Raw genomic sequence first — 18,703 nt, 5'->3', positions numbered from 1 at the left:
TATTCAACTAAGTTAGTAATGTTTATATTTCCATATAATTATCATCTAATATATGAATATTAATAAAACAATAAGAAATTCATTATAATTACTATTATTATTCAATCATATTGAATTTGACTAGAGTTAGCGTTTTCACACCAAAAAACTTTGTAAGCTATGACCTAAAGAAATTCGCTATAAATTATTACAATTATTATTCAATCATATTGAATTTAACTAGAGATCGCGTTTTCATGCCAGCAAAACTTTGTTGGCTCTGTCCTAAATACACCATCGTATATTTACCACCTGATGAGTTGATACAAGATATATCGTCATCACTGAATTGCAACGAAATACGTTTTGGTAGCCATGTTTTAAATAATTTATCATTGCTCACATCTTGCAAAGTTAATAAAATTGATTTACCAAATCGTGTAGAATAAGTTGACATATTTTTAATTATGTACACTTCATCAATTGGCAATGATGATAAGGCCTTTTGCTCTAGTATTTCAACCTCCTGTACAATCAAATTATTAATTTTATTCAAGTCTACTTTTGAAACGGACATGATGATAATATATATGAAAATATAAACAATTTCCAACAGACAAATACACTCACCGTCTTCCTTCTATTACGAACTGAATAACACTCTACCAATTGCTAACTGCTGCAGATATATTCGTCTACTGATTTCATAGTGTGCCAGGCATTTCTTTTATATTAAACAGTGCGAGTCACCCCCACCATGAACCGTGAAAGGTTCACATTGCTAGTTGCTATCCACTAGACATGCCTGACGTCACAGCCAAGCCCATCTCCCAATTTGATGCGAGTTGCCGGCACGAGCAAGCAGTGATCGTTGCGCTCTCGGAGAGGGCAGACGTTTGCACAGTCCTCGCCCGCCTGCGTGTCACCATCAATAGCGAGGGTAGGGTGATGCGTTACGTCACATCATTCACTGCTTCGAGAGCGATAGCCGAACAAGCAATTGTCGTTGCGCTCTCGGAGAAGACAGACGTTAGCACAGTCCTCGCCCGCCTGCGTGTCACCATTGATGGCGAGTCTGGGGCGTTACGTCACATCCTTCACTACATCGAGGGAGGTGAGAGCAGACCGATGAATACGCATTACTCTGCCACACGTCGTGGAGTGAACATGTCGCTCTCTAGCCGTTGAACGGTTATTGCTGTGACGTCACTCCACTACTAACTTGGTGCCCTCACACCGATGGAGCATTCATTACTTGGAGGATCTTCGAAGTATGCAGACGTATGTTTGTACATAGACAAACAAGCACATGATGAAACCCTGTACCGTGCATTCTCTAACACACACACACACACACACATACACACACAAAATCTCATATGAAAAAAAAAATCTGAACGATCCATGCACCAGACACTTCAAGGTCACAACGCCTTGACTTCACTGCACAACAAAAAAAAGCAAATAACACGTCATATTGGTGGGGGGAGGATTAGAACCGGGAAAAAATTTCTGAACAATCCATACACCACACCCTTCAAGGTCACATCACCTTGACTTCACCAAACAACAACCAATAAAAAAGCAATTAATACGTCATAGTGGTGGGGGGAGGCTTAGAACCGGCTCAAATCTCCTACTAACCATATTTCAGCTTAGAACGAACAATGGAGTTAAAGAGTAACAAACAAGTATCGTGATTGAATTCACGGCTAGATCTTAAGATAAAGCTTATTTTTCTATAACATTCAGATACTAAGTATTCAATGTGCCCAGAGAAACTGAACACACTAGTAAAATGATCCCGAGATCTTTCATCTCATTGATTCTCTGTAAATTGGTATGATTAATGAAATAGTCCTTGATAGTGGGTGACTTCTTTCGTGTGAAACTCATTATTTTGCATTTAGCTTCGTTGAGAGATAGGTCAGATACTGAAAAGTAAGTAGATAGATTATTGATATCATCTTGAAGCATATCAGAATCGTTTTCGCTTTCAATTCTTCTAAACAGCTTGAGATCATCGGCATATAGGAGAAATTGAGAATGCCCGGTATACCGAGAAATGTCATTAACAAATAACACGAAAAGGAGAGGTTCCAAAATCGGAACTCCCGAAGTAGCGGTGAATTTGAAGGAAGATACGTTGTTAAACTGTACGAACTGTATTCCGTTGAATAGATAGCAGTGAAAGAAATCAAGTGTGTTGTTTGTGAAACCGAATGCTTTTAATTTCAGGATCAAAACCTCGTGGTTAACTCTGTCGAATGCCTTGGCCAGGTCAGTGTATAAAACGTCTATTTGATAGCCATTTTTTATTCCATCCGTAACAAAGTTACTAAATGCGCATAAATTGGTAATGGTAGATTTATTACGAATAAAGCCGTGCTGTTGGTCGATTATTACTGAGTCCACTTGATTGTATACTCGACTATATTTTACCCGTTCAAATATCTTCGACAAAGCTGGTAAGACTGTTATAGATTTGTAGTTTCTTACATTGTTCTTATTGCCGTTCTTGCGTATGGGGGTAACTTTGCCAAGTTTGAGAAAGCTTGGAAAACGATTTTCTTTCAGAGAAAGATTGAATATCAATGTCAGTGCTTGCTTTACCAAGTCACAGTAAGCCTTGAAAAAGTAGGCTGGAATGCCATCGATTCCAATGGCTGCTTTAGGTTTCAGTGTCTTAATAGCATTTTCAACCTCTTGTTCCTTAATATCATCAATTTCAATGATGTCTAGGTCGTACTCAGGAACTAGTGTGGGGTTTACCGGCACACCGCTATTCGTGAAAGTTGATTTGAAGAAAGTAGCAAAACCGTCTGCAATATCCTTATCATTGAATAATTCATCATTATCATAAGTGAATCTGTTAGCAACAGCACAGTTTCTTCGACGTTCCTTGATATAAGCCCAGAATTTTTTGGGATCGTTCTGTAAGTCTCCCTCTATTTCTTTTATATAGGATTCATTATTATACGGACGTATCACATCCATTCTGAGTTCGTTGTATTTTTCTTCATAATAATAATGTATTTTGACTTTTTTCTCATCATTTTGAAAAGGTGTTCTTTTAATTTGATTTTGTGCATGCTTCGAAATTGGTTCTTTTGAGAACCATGCGGGAAATCGATTCTGGATGAAAGTATTTTTTTCCAAGCATTTCTCAAAAACGGCCTTCTGGGTGATAAAAAAACTATGTGGCGTTCTGCACACAACGAAAACGCGCGGTAAGCAGCGCGGCACTGAATTCGTGTTCGCTCCTGTCGTCTGCTATAAACTATACAATATGTTCAAAAAACTTACAGAACGGTACCATCCATGGAATTCTTTTGGGGCTCGAGAAATATTTTCCAAAATACAAGCAAGGAACAGAAGCACTCATCGTCAACATTAGTTCCACTGCTGGTCTGCAAGGATACGGCCACGTTCCCGTTTATTGTGCAACCAAACACGCTGTAATAGGAATGGGTAGGGGCTGGAGCGACCCCTTTCTCTACGAAAGAACCAAGGTCCGGTTTATCACTGTCTGTCCAGGAGTTACTCTGACCCCGTTGATTTTCGATATGGGAGGCAGGAATATGGGAGGAATCTATGAGGAGTTCCTTCAGAAAAATGGCGAAAAATGGGTTTCTCAAGAGTAAGTTTGAAGTTTCATTTACTTGCTAAAGACAGGGTGAATCAACGATATGTGGGTGTACAATATATGCTTCATTTCTGGTAGATTACATAATTAACTACCGCCATACAGGGCGTCCGATAGACGTGTGACCTAGTGGTGATTTTGAAAAAAATATTCTATGTATTTTACTCGAGTACTTTTTTTCAAACGAAATTTAATCAAATCGAAAATTGAACATTAATTCATTGAAGAAGTGAGTTTACTATTGCAACATAGGCTATTACGGTCAGAGTCACTACCAAAGAGGGCAAAATTCGGTATGATAGCCCGTTGTCAAATGAAACCTGAAGTAACGAACGTTTCATCTGCTACTGCGACAGACATCATCAGTGATGTATGCGTTGACTGCGAGGACGGAAGTCAGTCTCAGCTGTGACTCCGAGATATAACCTTCGTACTCGAAGTCAACACTCATACCACTGATGATGTCTGCCGCAGTAGCAGACGAAACGTTAGGTACTTCAGCTTCCATTCTATCACGGCCAATAGGCCGGATTTTGTTTTGTTTGAGAGAAAGTATACTATTTGAATTTCAAAAACTACACCACTATTTGATCTCAACAAAATTTTATTTGAGAAATATATCACATTTTTCGTTAGCACAGTAGCTTTTTCAAGTGATTTGAATACTTTAAGTTGTTCTTGCATTAATATTTATATACTACAGGTAACCATAATTGAGACGACCTTCAAAAAAATACCTAAACCTCTACCTGAGGTACCTGTTCAACTATGATCACCTGAAGCATATTACCTCACATCTTCATCAATAATAATTCTTTCTCGGTTTTTAAGAAAACATGTTCAATAATGGTGATCTATTCAAATCTAGTTGGTCATTCATTGGAATGTTTGCATTTTTAAGTTTATTAATTTCAATTGCTTTCAAATGATTCAGTTTCAAACCTTTATTTACTATGTGCAAAATTTCGAACTCTTCGTTGACGATATGATTTTTTTCTAGAAGTTGATTTGAATATGTTGAATTTGTTTTCTTATTCACATAGCTCATATGATGTTCCTGGATTCGATTCCTAAATATTCTGCCAGTTTGACCAATAAACCTTAGGACACGTTCCACACTATAATTCATATACTCCTGATTTCTCGAATTTGGATGTTTAATCTTCATTATTTTTAACTAACTTTCCCAATGTATTACTTGTTCTATATGCTATTTTCATATCTAGTTTCTTCAAAAATGAAGCCACTTTTTCCGTTGGTTGTCCAAAATACGTTAAAGCTCTATAATTTTGATTTTGTACCTCAACAATAGGAAACACGTCTCGAATCACTTTTGCGTAGACTTTTTTTGACAAGTACCTATTTTGTTTATTAATTAGGCTTTAAACCCATTGTCAACCCCAATTTGCTTGATGATATTAAGTTCTTTATTGAAATTATCTATTGAAAGAGGAACATTGACTAACCTGTGAATTATGCTATTATAAGCTGATACCTTGTGTGGATAAGGATGGGTAGAATCGTAATGTATAGTAATATCCGTATAGGACGGTTTGTGATAAATTGTTGTTCCTTCTACTAATTGTTAAGTCCAAGAAATCAGAAGATATCTAATTTTTATTCCACAACGAATGTTTGAAATACAAACTGAGTAGAGAAAAGTATCTTCTGTATAATTCAGTGTTCATATAGAAGTATTGTTGTTTCGTGTAATTCAATGTTTATATGAAAGTAGCTGTTTCAGGAGGACTTTCTTTCTTTGCATGATCTACACATCCAGTAGTTGACGCCGTAATTCACTTCAACATGGGTCAACACGTCTACTTCTTTTTCTTCACTGACGATGAAGTTATTGGCATTTTCTTCTGGTTTATTTCACATTTTTCTTTCCAGTCTTGGAAAATAATGCCAAGTGGCATAGCGACGATTAGGGAACCTCTGAGCATAAATTCGAGCTGCATCAGTTGCAATCTTGGTTCCATCAAATCTGGCGAATATGGTATATGCGGGAGCAATTCGAAGCCCATTTCATGCAATTTTGTTATCATTTTCATTGATTTGTAATACTGTGCATTGTCTTGATGAAGCAGCACTCTCTGTATTTTCAAATGGGGTCGCAATTTTGACTGTCAAATGCTTCAATAATGCTATATAATTTTCACTGTTGATGACATTTTCCTTCTCAAAATAGTCGATGAATATTACACCACGCACATCCCATAATACCGAGACCATAATCTTTCCTGCCGATTTTTGTACTTTCGGGCGCTTTCGCGAGGTTCATCAGTTTCTCTACACTCAGATAACGATCGTTTTGATTCCGCAGTGAAGTGATGGATCCATGTTTCATCCATTGTCACATATCGATGTAAAAATTCCGATTTGTTGCGTATAAACATAGCCAACCACTGCTCAGAATCATCAGAGTTTTCAACCTGTCTTACAAGAAAGGGATTTTTCCTTCTTCTTGGAAGATTGCTCGCGTACAGCCCATTCCCAAAAAGGGTAAGAGACATTTTCCAAATAACTTTAGACAAGTCGTTTTGCTATCAGTGATATTAAAAATCATGGAGAAATTGGTAAACTACTATATACTTAACGATGAGTAACGATGAGATTGGAACCTTTGGTGTGAAAGTTGAATAACTTTTTTCGAGATCAATTGCCCTAACACCAAACTGATATTTTTGCACCCGACGCGCGTTTCGCCAACAAAATAAGCATCCTCAGGAGAAGAAAATTGTAATCAATTGATTGGAGACAAAATGCATCCCCAGGGAGGTGTTCAAGTGACTTGACACATTTGATTCCACCAAGAGCGGTACATATCACAAATACACAACGGACTGTTGCTGCTCATCGTTTTGAGATACACCTCGAACTTCACAGTTTAAGAACTCTTTCATCTATAGAACTGCGTTCATGTGGAATAAAATATAGACGTTCTTGTTTTTGATCAACAGTGAGCTCGCGCGACACCCACTTTGAACAGAGCTCTCTCATAGTCGAATACTCATGCAATAGAAAGCCAACACGTTTTTTTGATATCTTTATAATATCAGCTAACTCACGCAACTTCACTTTCTGATCATTCAAAACGATTTTGTGGATTTTTTGATATTTTTTTTGGTGTTGCTGCCTCATTTGGACGTCCACTGCGTTCTGCATCATCGGTGTATCTATGACCACGTTTGAAGTCAGCAATGTTGTTTCTGATGGAGCGGTGTCTTTATAACACTTTTCAAACCATTGCTTCGCTTGAACGGTATTTTTGCTCATCAAGAAGCGGTGTAAAATTAAGACACAAAATTGTTTTTGATCCATTGTTTTGAAAATAACAAAAGTGGTATCACTCTTAGCCCAACAACTCACAAACTTATGAGTGGAATATCAGCTTTCTTTTGAAGGTTAGTAAGTACTAACTGAAAAAGCAGTGAATGCAATTACACTAGCGCCACCTATGTGTTGGTCCCGAAACTTTTCAGTCCATATAGTAGGTATGTGGTGCAGTCATGTAATTGAAGATTGTGTTAATAAATATTATAGACCAGTAGTAAATTCAATGGGATGCTAAGTCAGGGCCGTAGCGAAAAGTAAAACCAGGGGGGGGGGAGGGAATCCAAATTTTCCCAACTCCACCAGCAAAATTATCCAACTTTCGAAGAAATGAAAGCCGATGAATTAATTACTACTATAATATATTAATTTTCTTACTCAGCTATCCAAAGATTGGCTGAATGCTTATGCCCATTAGGGTATGCACAAACAAAAATAAATTTTGATTATAAAAATAATAATGGGAATTATTCTACTTTGGATCAAGGTCCCTGGTTTTCCACCATATCCACCATGTATAGGAATATTCAATACAAATGAAAGGAAACAACACTTAAATAATATTGTGCTTATTGTTTTCTGCTATTATTTTTTCTATCTTCACGGCCCGAAATTTCCCAACTTTTCCAAGTCGGCAAAACGTCAAAAAGTTGGAAATTTTGTAAAATTGTCACTTCAAAATTTGTGGACTGTTCAGGACTGTTCTCTTACTTGGGAGAAATTAAACTTTTTTGAAGATTTCAAACAACTCAGAATTCTCTTCAAGTTATGCATGTGGGGAAATCCCAACCTTCTCCTAGTTTTTTCACTTTTCTTATCACCTCTCCTTTTCTTTTCTCTCTTTTTTATTTTTTTAATTTTTATTCATTTTTTTATGATTATTTTTTTCCATCTTCATGGCCCAAAGTTTTCCAACTTTTTCCCAAGTCGAAAAAGCAGGGGGGAGGCTCCCCCCATCCCGCCATGGCGGCGGCCCTATGCTAAATCGCTGTGGAAGACATGACGGATTTGGGAGATTATCAATTACGTTGGAAAATTAACCTCATTTCCCCCTACTGAAGTTTTTGTGACTGATATAGTTTATCCAAATTGAAAGAAGACATTATAAATGTAAATTGTGGTGGTACAATTGATTTATAAACATATTATGAATGGACTGACCCGTTACCTGAAGGAAGTTGATGACACTATCCATGTTAATAGATATACTACAATTCCATAATAGTAGGAACCAAATTCTCAGAAATATTACCTATTGCATTAAAACGAAACGATTGTTGTCAAATGGTGATTATATATATTTTATCCTTCTATATATTTCATCAGTCGATAAAATATCTAGAATGACACCCTGACAACAATGTTTTCGTTTAAATGCAGTAATATTTCTGAGACTTTATTATGGAATTTTAGAATAGATAGATACTTGATGGAAATCCATTATAACATATTCAAAAAACACACTTCAATGTGAGATATTCATTTGAAAGTTTACAAAACTGTGACACGTATTTCGCTATTCAACGACATCTTTGGGCGTCACAATACACGTGTTGCGGTTTTGTAAACTTTCAAGTGAAAATCTTACATTTAAAAGTGTTTTCTTGGAAACAATTCTCAGACATTCATTCTTGCATTTTTTAACAAGCTGATGAGTGGCTAATGAGCCCGAAACCCGTCTGCAAGTGTGCCCATTCCAAAATTGAAGGTCGACTCTTGCTAGGGAAGCAGTTGTTTTCTGATATCGTCAGTCCATTTAACCTGCTGTATAGGTATATTCGAGAGTGGCTTGAACGTTTGAAGTTAATTTCTTTAGATCTATTTTTTGTAATGTTTGGAAAATCAGTGAAGAAGCAGAATCACAATGGAAAACTTGAAAGTGACTTTTCAAAAATTTCCGATTAACAAGTTGAAAATAAAAAATATTTCTCCATTACAGACCTGACCACATGGCGAAGGAAATGGTCAACATCATCAAAAATGCTTCTAATGGAACTATTTGGGTGGTGGAAGGTGGAGACCCAGCTTATGAATACATTCCAGCAGAAAGGAGGGGAGTATTGAGCAAAAAATAAGAAAAGTTTTTGTTTGTTATACTGTATTGTAAAAACCAATCCTGAGTTTTTAGTGATATTACACTATTCAAAATATATTACTGTAGTTATGTAACCATCCTTAGGAATCACACATTAAAATGTAAGACCTCGTTAATCCTTAGATTGCACAAGTTTCGACTTCTGAGGGTTGTCGTTCATAGGGGTGCGACAGCTGGATTTTTGTTAAACAGAGAGATCCTGAATTTCTAGCATTTTTAATAATTCAATCAAGTATGGGGTATTTTTCACAAAACATTATAAATATGAAATTTCAAAGACTATGAAAAATGAGGAAAAAAATTCTTTATTTTTTTACCACTTGTATTAATTCATAACTAACGTTACGCAGTTTCGTCCTATAGGGACATTTTCAAACGTATACGAGGAGGGGTCCTACTATTTATATCAAAAATCATCAAAGAACAAAATATCTTGAGAATATTCCAAGAAATAGTTCCTGAATTTTTTGCCGCATGTTTAATAAACACTCTGTGAGGTTTTCGAATATTTTTATTTGATGAAGTTGGTAGAAACAAATATTCCACAAGATCCCTAACTACTACTTATACAAGGTGTAACTGAATAAGTGTAAAATATTTAAGGAGGTGATTCCTCCTTAAATGGAAAAAAGATAGGATCTTTCATATAAAGAAACTTCATTGGAGCGTCCCTTGTTAAGATACAGCTCCTTAAAGGGGGTACATAAAATTTGTATAACAATTTTTTTCACAAGCACTGAAAAAGTAACAATATTGAAATCAACCTGAGGTTTTGTACTACCAAAAAGACACTTAGCCAGTAATTTATTTGGTTTACCCCATAGCTGTAAGGGGTGGAAAACGCAACCCCTAAAATTTATTTCCAATGTAACTTTTTGTCTTATCATTTGTGTACCATTTAAAAATTCATTTTCGATAGCATGTTTAATTCTAAACAAAAAATGTCTCCTGGGTTTTTTGCCCAAAATAAACCAGTTCGCAGCAAAAAATTATTTTACGAACAACTACAGATCGAAGAGGAATCACCTTCTTAAATGTTTTACACTTATTCAGTTACACCCTGTATTTCGGTGAAAGCAAATAACAAATATTTTTTTATGAAAATGGCTTTATTTTTTTTCGAAATATTTCCATTGATGATCAATACACTTTTGAAATCATTTGTTAAAGCAGTTTTTCCATTCCTCTTGAGACACCTCCAAAACATAGTTTTTGAACGCTTCAACTGATTCTTCGGCGCTCGTAAATCATTGACCACGCAGTTTACCTTTGATATCCAAAAAGTAGAAGAAGTCATTTGGTGCCAAATCAGTACTGCACGGAGGATGTCATCAATTCGATGTTTTGACTGCTCAAAAACTCACCTGTTTGACGAGATGTGTGAGCTCGCATTGTCATGATGGAGAATGATTCATCTTAGGCAGTTAGTTAACGAATTTCTCCGAAGACTTTCGGCAAACAAATGGTTGTATACCACTCAGAATTGACCGTTCTACGTTGCTCAAGCGGAACAGTGGCCACATGACCCTTTCGGCAGAGGAAACAGGGGACCATTTGCTTCGCTATGCTTCCACAAACAACTTCTGTTGGATTCAGCTCGTCTTGGAATACCCACACGGTTGACTGCTGTTTTGTTTCCGACTCATACGCATATATCCATGATTCGTCACCTGTCACGATCTTATACACGTCTTTTGAAGCACCACGGTCGGACTTTTTTGAATGATTGATGAGTTATGGGATATTCAACGAGAACTTTTTCTTTCACAAGTAAGTGTTTATTTGAGTAGGTAACTGTTCATTGTGGGACCCCCGCTTCCAGTAATCACATGGTGAAACTGATCTACTCGAACTCTCTTCCTTAGATTATAGGTGTGGGTGGTACCATTTACCTGGGTTTCTTATTCTGCTTGTTTTAGCCCAATTACCTGTGTTGGCTGGTTACCGGTGTTGTCACGCCTGCTTTTGTCATCATACCTGAATTATCACATGTACAATAAACAAACAGAACACACAACCCCGAAAGCAAAACTAAACACGTGATTCAGGGATAATGACAAATATATTTCACAGACTTTCATGAATTCTCGCCCAGCTATTTCTTCCTTGGAATAAAACGGATGTACGATTCTTCTAATTGCATGTTTGTAGTTTTCATCAATAGGCACAGTTTTTCCTCCTTTCACAGCTCCATGTTATTCTTTTTTCTTGAATATATAACATTTCCACCAGAGTAAACCACCATATCTTCAAGTATTTGGGAGGCTTCAACATCTTGAGCGATCATTGATATGTCTTTAGGAAAAGATCAACAGGCGACCTTCTATCTTATGTCAACCATATTTGGAATAACGCAATCGAAAAACATGGAGAGTCAAAAACTTCTGCGCTTGATATTTCTAAGGCCTTCGACAGTGTGTGGCATGAGGGTTTGCTGGACAAACTTCGATGCTATGGCTTTGCGGATCATTTTTGTATGGCTCTTCAGCTCCTTGAAAGAACGTTCCCTGTAAGTGGCCGTCGATGTATATCTCTCGAATATTTTCACTATCAAAGCTGGTGTTCCCCATGGATCCATATTGTCTCCACCTTTTTTCTATTGTATATCAACCTCTTATTGGAAAAAACTAAGGCATCGGTTTCCTTTATGAAGATAAATGACTCCAAATCGAATATAATAATATCAGGTTGAACAATTTCGCTTGCCGCTTCGATAAGTTTATTGGGAGTTAAAACGGACACCAATATGTCTTGGTATAATTATGTCGCTGGAATTGCAAAGGCTGCTTCTCAAAAGCTTGGAACACTGTTCTGAACCAGAGAACTGTACACACTTCAGCAACTTTTGATGCTTTATAAAGCTCAGATCAAGCCTTCTTTGGATTATTGTTCTCATGTATGGAGCTCGGCCCCCAAACATACCCTATAGCTGCTGGATTCCATCCAGAAAAGAGCCATCCATCTGATTGGAGACGCGAACATCACTTGCAACCTTGAAAGTGTGGAACATCGAAGAGAAGTTGGAGATTTATCTCTCTTCTATAGATCTATAGATATTTTCATGGGAAGTTTTCGATATCCTATGAGGCAGACACTTGGCTTGAATTGAAAAAGAACGTAGAAACAAATTTCCACTTGCTCAAAACATGGTTTGACCAAAGGCGCCTGTGAATCTGGAAAAAACTAATTTTCTTTCTTTCAGCTGCTTTCTATCCAATGATTGTCCATTTGAAACTCTTGATGTCGGCCAACAAGGAAAAACATTAAAAATAGATTCCCTAAGAGAAATCAAATACTTGGGAGTCTACATAAATAGAAACTTAAGGTGGGACTCTCATATAAAATATATAATAAATAAACTGCAAACAATGCTCCACAACTTCCGTTCATTGAAAAATTACTTACCTCACAAAGAACTTAATCAATTATATAGTTCCCTAGTAGAGAGCCATTTGAGATTGGTATAACAGCATGGGGATCAGCTCTGCGTGTACACCTCAATCCCTCAGAGGTATTACAAAGGAGATTCATGAAGTTGATCATGTCTAGAAATTCACGTTTCTCGTCAGATCTCCTGTATAAAGAGTGTGAAGTTATGGATATGAGACAATTATATTACTATTGTACAAACGTGAAGTATTATTTCCGCAAAAATAAAGCATCTTCACGAAACCACGACTATAACACACGACATCGCGACCAACTAACCTATCATACTGTTAAAAAGTCAATTTCACAAAGAGCATATTCTTTCATGCCAACTAAATTATATAACACCGTACCTCACAAAATAAGAAATTCTTATTGCAAACCAATATTCGAAAAACAAATAAGAAAACACATTTTCGAAAAAGATAGACAATTTAAAAAAAATCTGTTAGAGTGAATTAAGTTAGTCTTAGTCAAATTTATCCCAAAGTTGTATCATACTGTATTGTAAGTAGCATAATCTTATCCATATCGCCTGAGATTTTATCTATTTGTGCATGGATATTTTATTCTTATAGAACGTGTAACGTTATATAAGAATAAATATTTCTTCCTTTTTGTTTGTCTAGTATTTAATCGGCCTATTTTACCTCAAGCCGACATATAATTTGCTTAACTAAAACACCAAATTCACAAAATTCAACAAATGTTTTGTAGTTTCTACTCCATGAAGGCCATACTTACTTTTATACAAATATTTATGTACTTACATATTCTTTATAACTTCGTGGGAAACAAGAGCTCTGCTCTAATCGTCAAACCACTTTGTTCACATATTTTGTTTTAATTGTACTCGAATCTGTATGCGTTGTGAATAAAGTTATTATTATTATTATTATTATTTGATTCTACCAAGAGCGGTGCATGTCAGAAATACGCGACGTACTGGAGCTGCTCATCGTTATGAGGTTCAACTCAGTATACCACGAACTACACTGTTTAAGAACTCTTTCATTTGGAGAATGGCGTTTATGTGGAATTAACTTACCGGGAACGTTTTTCCAAATGAATTTAATGTTCAGCGATCCAATTTGAATGACTACTTTCGCACAGGCACTGCTCTGAGAGCGCATTAAGGATTTTCATGTAGTGTTTGTGTTTTGTCCTTAAAAAATTATACGAATGATTTAGGGGTATGAGAGCGTCATATACATTAAGAATAATAATTTTTTTTCAACAGAAAAAGCACATTTGCTCATTCGTTTTACTGGAAACGAAACTGAAGTAGCCATTTAAATTTTTACCCCACTCAATTATGTATGTCTATGGAACAGGTACCTGAAAGTAATTCGTTACTCCGCTGCTCAAGGAAATAGAGTGTAGTTCGCCATTTTGATCAGCTCGATATATTTTATTCACTATAGCGTCACTTTGCTTATTGTGTTTCGCTTATTATACCCATACCAATAAAGAGGTTACTGTGAAAATTATAAATCGCCATTTTATAATGTCCGCCATATTGAATTGAAAATTTAGGCATTCAGGTAATCGTATATTTTCACGAGATCCATACGTGTATATAAAATTTCAGCTCAGTCGGACAATGGGATGTGAGTAAAATTCAACAGACACTGGGACAGGTAAAACTAAAAAAAATAATTTTCTTTTCCCGAAGGACAGTAGCCGGTAGGTCAGGGAAAGTGATTCGTTCGACTCTTTCAATCGAACGCTATGTTGAACGGTAGTTCGAGCCCGACAGACGGATGATCGATCTCCATTGCGTATAGTTGAAACCGTGCTTGGAATTACACGTGGAGAAGTGAGACCTCGCTAATCCCTAGCTCGTATAAAGTTCATACTCCTGAGGAGTTTCGTTGGTTAGTGGACAAACATATCCTAAATAAATTTCAAACAGTGAATTGACAAATAAAAGTTCGAATTATAGATGTTACTGAAATTTCGACTTTTGTGTGACCGTAACTCGGAAAGTTGACCGGAGCAACAAATTGTGGCGTGAAATTCATGAATAGCAGAAAAATTTATGTGACCACGATCCAAATTCTTAAAAAACAAAAAATATATTGAACGAACAGAAGATGATTTCGTAGACAGGTGTGAAGAAAGTCGTCATTGTTTTCTCTACCACTGTCAATGTGAAAAGCTGAAATTTTAAATGAATTAATTGCATTATTCAAATAATCAACTGATGTATTATTTCAGATTTACATTTAGCGGAACAATTTCTATATATCTATTATATAATCAAATTGGTCAAAAAATGTTATTATAATATTATAAACCTGTCTCAGATGCATTCGATTCATAACACTGTTTCGTCACTACCAAGATATTAGTTGGCATACAAAATTATCATAATTTATTGAAGGCATTGCGGGCCTTGACTCAGAAAGACCAATCCCCGCATAATTAGAATTTCAAAACATGTTCTGCAAGAACATTTTTAAATGAGGCAGTAGCTCAAGTCCAGTTTATGAAACGATTGTAGGTTAGACAGGAGAAAATAAAATAATGAAGTTATTCTAAATCAACATTTCTGTTGAGGGATCCTTGTTTGTTGCCATAAAAAACAAACCACACCACAAACATTCAGATATTTTCCACATATTTTCCACATCCACACAAAAATATGGATAATTGAAGGAAAATACTACGACATTTCTAAAATTTTATCCGTTTCAATGTCATGTGTTTATGTAGCTCCATATCTCAATTAATATTTATTCTACTGTGCCCTCGTATTACACCATAGTCGATAATTTTTGAAACAAAAAAAATAACAGTAAGATTAGAAAAGGAGGGAAATATGATGAAAATGAAAGGAAAAATAAATTACGCGTGATCTGAGTTCGTGAAGTGGGAGGGAGTCAGTTTTTAAGGGTAAAAAATGGTTTATCTCGATTTCCAGCAAAACTACAAGTGAAATGGCAAATTTGTAGGTAATAAAAAGATCTACAACTTTGGTATTCACAATTTTTTCACATTACCTCAAAATTTATTTGAAAAATTCAAATAACCAAGTTTTTGGTTTTTATTTTTATCTTTTAAAAAAAAATTCACGAAATTTGGTGAAAACTTAACTTTTTATGTCCAATTCATTCAAAATATTAATTTTTTCACCCTATTTTGACTTAGTATCAAAAAGCACCCTAATTTTCAATCGAAAAAAAAAAGTGGTGTAAAGAAAATATACATTACTAAAGTAAATGTTCTCAGAACATGCAAAAAATCGAAAAAAAAACTCGAATTAGAATTTTTTTTTAATCATGTACAATTTCATAAAAAAAATGTGAGTGCTGCAATTTCATTCAGTTCAAAAGTTTATTTATTTAATTTCAATTACATTCATGTTATACATAGAAAATCTCATAAAATACAAATATACATGTGAATCGTACTATTGAATTTAGATACTTCATTCTGATTAAGTTATTGATTAAAATATTTTTGAAAACGTTAATCTTGTTGTTTGAAGGTGATTGACAATGTTTCATGATGAATTTCACTAGTTCGGACTTCCATTGTCTACTATATAAAATGATTTGAAATCCCTGAAACAACTAAAAAAGAAGAATTGAAAATGAGTAGCTGAAAATAACAATTATATTAACCAAAATAAACCTGAAATGAAATAATAGTGAAATAAAATACAAGTGAAAATAGAACAATTGAATAAATAAAAATAAAGAAATAAAAAATGAAAAGAAAATGAAAATAAAAAAGCGGAGATTCCAAGTCACGTTAGTTCACGAGGTTTCGATTGTTAGTATCTACAATCGTCTTCGGGTGATGACTGGACTGATTCCTCTGGGAGATGACTATTTATAGGTCGTTCGAGTACTTTCACTTATCCCCGCTTTCCATTTTCCGCTTCACTGGTTTCGTGGGAGATGACCGTTTTGGCGGGAGTTGGCCATTTTTCGCTTGATGATGGGTTTCCATATGTTGCGTATTTCTACGCTAGCTTGGCTGAATACGTTGTTGGACAACATGTATGCGGAGAAAATTCAAGGAAGCAGGTAGCAAGTAGCAATAGCTGTCTAAGTGGTCGTGTTAGATGTAGCCTGGGAATTCTAGGTCTTCTAACTGGAACCACAAATGTGCGGTTGGCTCCTGTTATTGACTCCGTGCGTTTGTGTTGTTTCCTGATTTCGGCAAACAAGTGTTGCCCATCTTTACACTTGGCTGCACCGCGCTGATGAGGCCAATAGCCAGAAATACGTGTCCGCGGTTTGCCCCCGTGTTTGGAGTGTTGTGTCCACGAATTGTTTCATTTTTCATTTATATCATGCCCACTCGATATATATATATATATATATATATATATATATATATATATATATATATATATATATATATATATATATATATATACATATATATATATATATACATATAATATATATATATATATACATATATATATATATATATATATATATATATATATATATATATATATATATATATATATCGCTTCGAGAGGCGAAGCAGTAACTCGTCTTGATAATGCCATCTGAGATGATGGCGAAACGTCGACTATCGAATAGTACACAACGGATGAACACCCGGAAAAACAACACATCATATTCTACCATCCGTGAAAACCTACATTGTAATATATATATATATATATATATATATATATATATATATATATATATATATATATATATATATATATATATATATATATATAGTTGACTTATCAACTTCAATGCCACGGGGATAAATTACTAAATTCATTTTATATTTACTTATTTACCTACTTGTTAGATTTATCCGACTTTGCACTTTGTATTTATAAAAAAATATTTGCTTTTGACGACTCTTCTCCTATTATTGTACATTGCAACATGGTTGCAACAACTGTACTTTTTAATTTGAGAAATAAAGATATTATTATTATAATACCCTTACAGTCTATTGCTACGTGAATCAATATTCTAACAGTTTATTTGTACATGGATAACGGCACATGGTACGTTGGTACAACTCACCTACACAGAAGGTTCTGGTAAATACCTGTCGGAAAACTACTGGTATGCGTAGGACGAAGGATTCATACATGCAGTCGGGCTGCGTTGGAATTATTCGAGTCTCAGGCACACTGCTTTTTTTCAGTCGCAGATCCAGGACAGAGACATCAACCTGTCTGGGAATCTATGCGACTGTATTTCAAGCGGAAATTTCCGCTATTGAATTGTATGGGGATAGATTGGTGGAATCCAATCTCATACATAAATCAATAAAAATATTCTCGGACAGCCAAGCGACATTGGAAGCTCTTGGCTCCTACTAAGCAACGTCTAAATTGGTAGCAAATTGCCAAAAACGACTCTCCTCGATAAGAAGACTTTTGGACTAGATTCTTTACCATACTGGAATGAAAGGCAATGAGGCTGCTGAGTCCCTTACAAAAGAAGGTGCTGCAAGCAGCTTCATCGGACCAGGACCTGTCATTAGCATCGCTTTAGGCTTTCCCATACAAATATTGAACACCTGGATGGCAGAATCTTCCAGGATTGGCTCACTTGAAGGCGTTTATTCGCCCTTCGAAGCTTGATACCAAACAGTTGTTGACTATAGTAGGGATGAACTGCGATATCTAATAGGCCTTCTCACAGGTCACTGTCATTTGTATCATCATATGCAGAGAAACGGACGGTCGGAAGACAGTGTATGTCGCCTCAGTATGGAAAATGGATGAAACAGCATAGTACATAATTTATGCCTGCTCCGCTGGGGACCGAATCAGGTTTTTAGAGTTCGGTAGAGCCGTTCTCTTACATCTGACCGGAGAGACCACTCACCATACAAACTAATCGGCTTCGTTAAGAAGCTGGGTTTATTTGGTTGAGTGTGAATAGGTGTGAGCCACAATAAACTCTTGCGGGTTGTGGTGGAGGGTCGAATAGACCCACTCACTTTGGACCTAACCTAACCTCACACTGCTTTTTGGCTCGGACATTTCTGCACTGATGAGAAGTAATACCTCGAAACCGGTCTGAAGGCATGGTGCTGCTTGACAGAGGCCAACCTCTGTGAGGTATTTTGCATAAATGTCTGTCGGATATAGTCCAAAGTCCAGCGTAGTATTAGCCGGGGAAGTAGTTGTGTTTCGGAAAGCATTTACCAGATTCTACTGTGTAGGGAGAGATGGATATTTTGAGATTTCATTTCGAAATGTTCATTTTCTT

At 35.9% G+C, this 18,703-nt stretch overlaps 2 protein-coding genes across 3 annotated transcripts in view; one reads left to right on the top strand and one right to left on the bottom strand.

Annotated features, from left to right (window-relative positions):
• Positions 1-9,113, top strand: part of LOC111514224 (15-hydroxyprostaglandin dehydrogenase [NAD(+)]) — a 54,891-nt gene extending 45,778 nt beyond the window's left edge. For both annotated transcript variants that reach the window (XM_074175887.1, XM_023170467.2), the window contains exons 4-5: positions 3,288-3,619; positions 8,901-9,113. In XM_074175887.1, coding sequence (XP_074031988.1) covers positions 3,288-3,619; positions 8,901-9,036 — 468 coding nt within the window. In that variant the 3' untranslated portion in view covers positions 9,037-9,113. The remainder of the gene's footprint in view (positions 1-3,287; positions 3,620-8,900) is intronic.
• Positions 1-18,703, bottom strand: part of LOC111515765 (dopaminechrome tautomerase) — a 162,119-nt gene that overhangs the window by 81,597 nt on the left and 61,819 nt on the right. The gene's annotated exons all lie outside the window — the stretch shown is intronic.

This window comes from Leptinotarsa decemlineata, unplaced genomic scaffold (genome assembly GCF_025532065.1).
Source record: "Leptinotarsa decemlineata unplaced genomic scaffold, Ldec_3_MD MMD2_tig00001393_RagTag_RagTag, whole genome shotgun sequence".
Classification (NCBI taxonomy): Eukaryota; Metazoa; Arthropoda; class Insecta; order Coleoptera; family Chrysomelidae; genus Leptinotarsa; species Leptinotarsa decemlineata.
The sequence above is the reverse complement of the archived record's forward strand: the minus strand, read 5'-3'. Positions and strand labels throughout refer to the sequence as shown.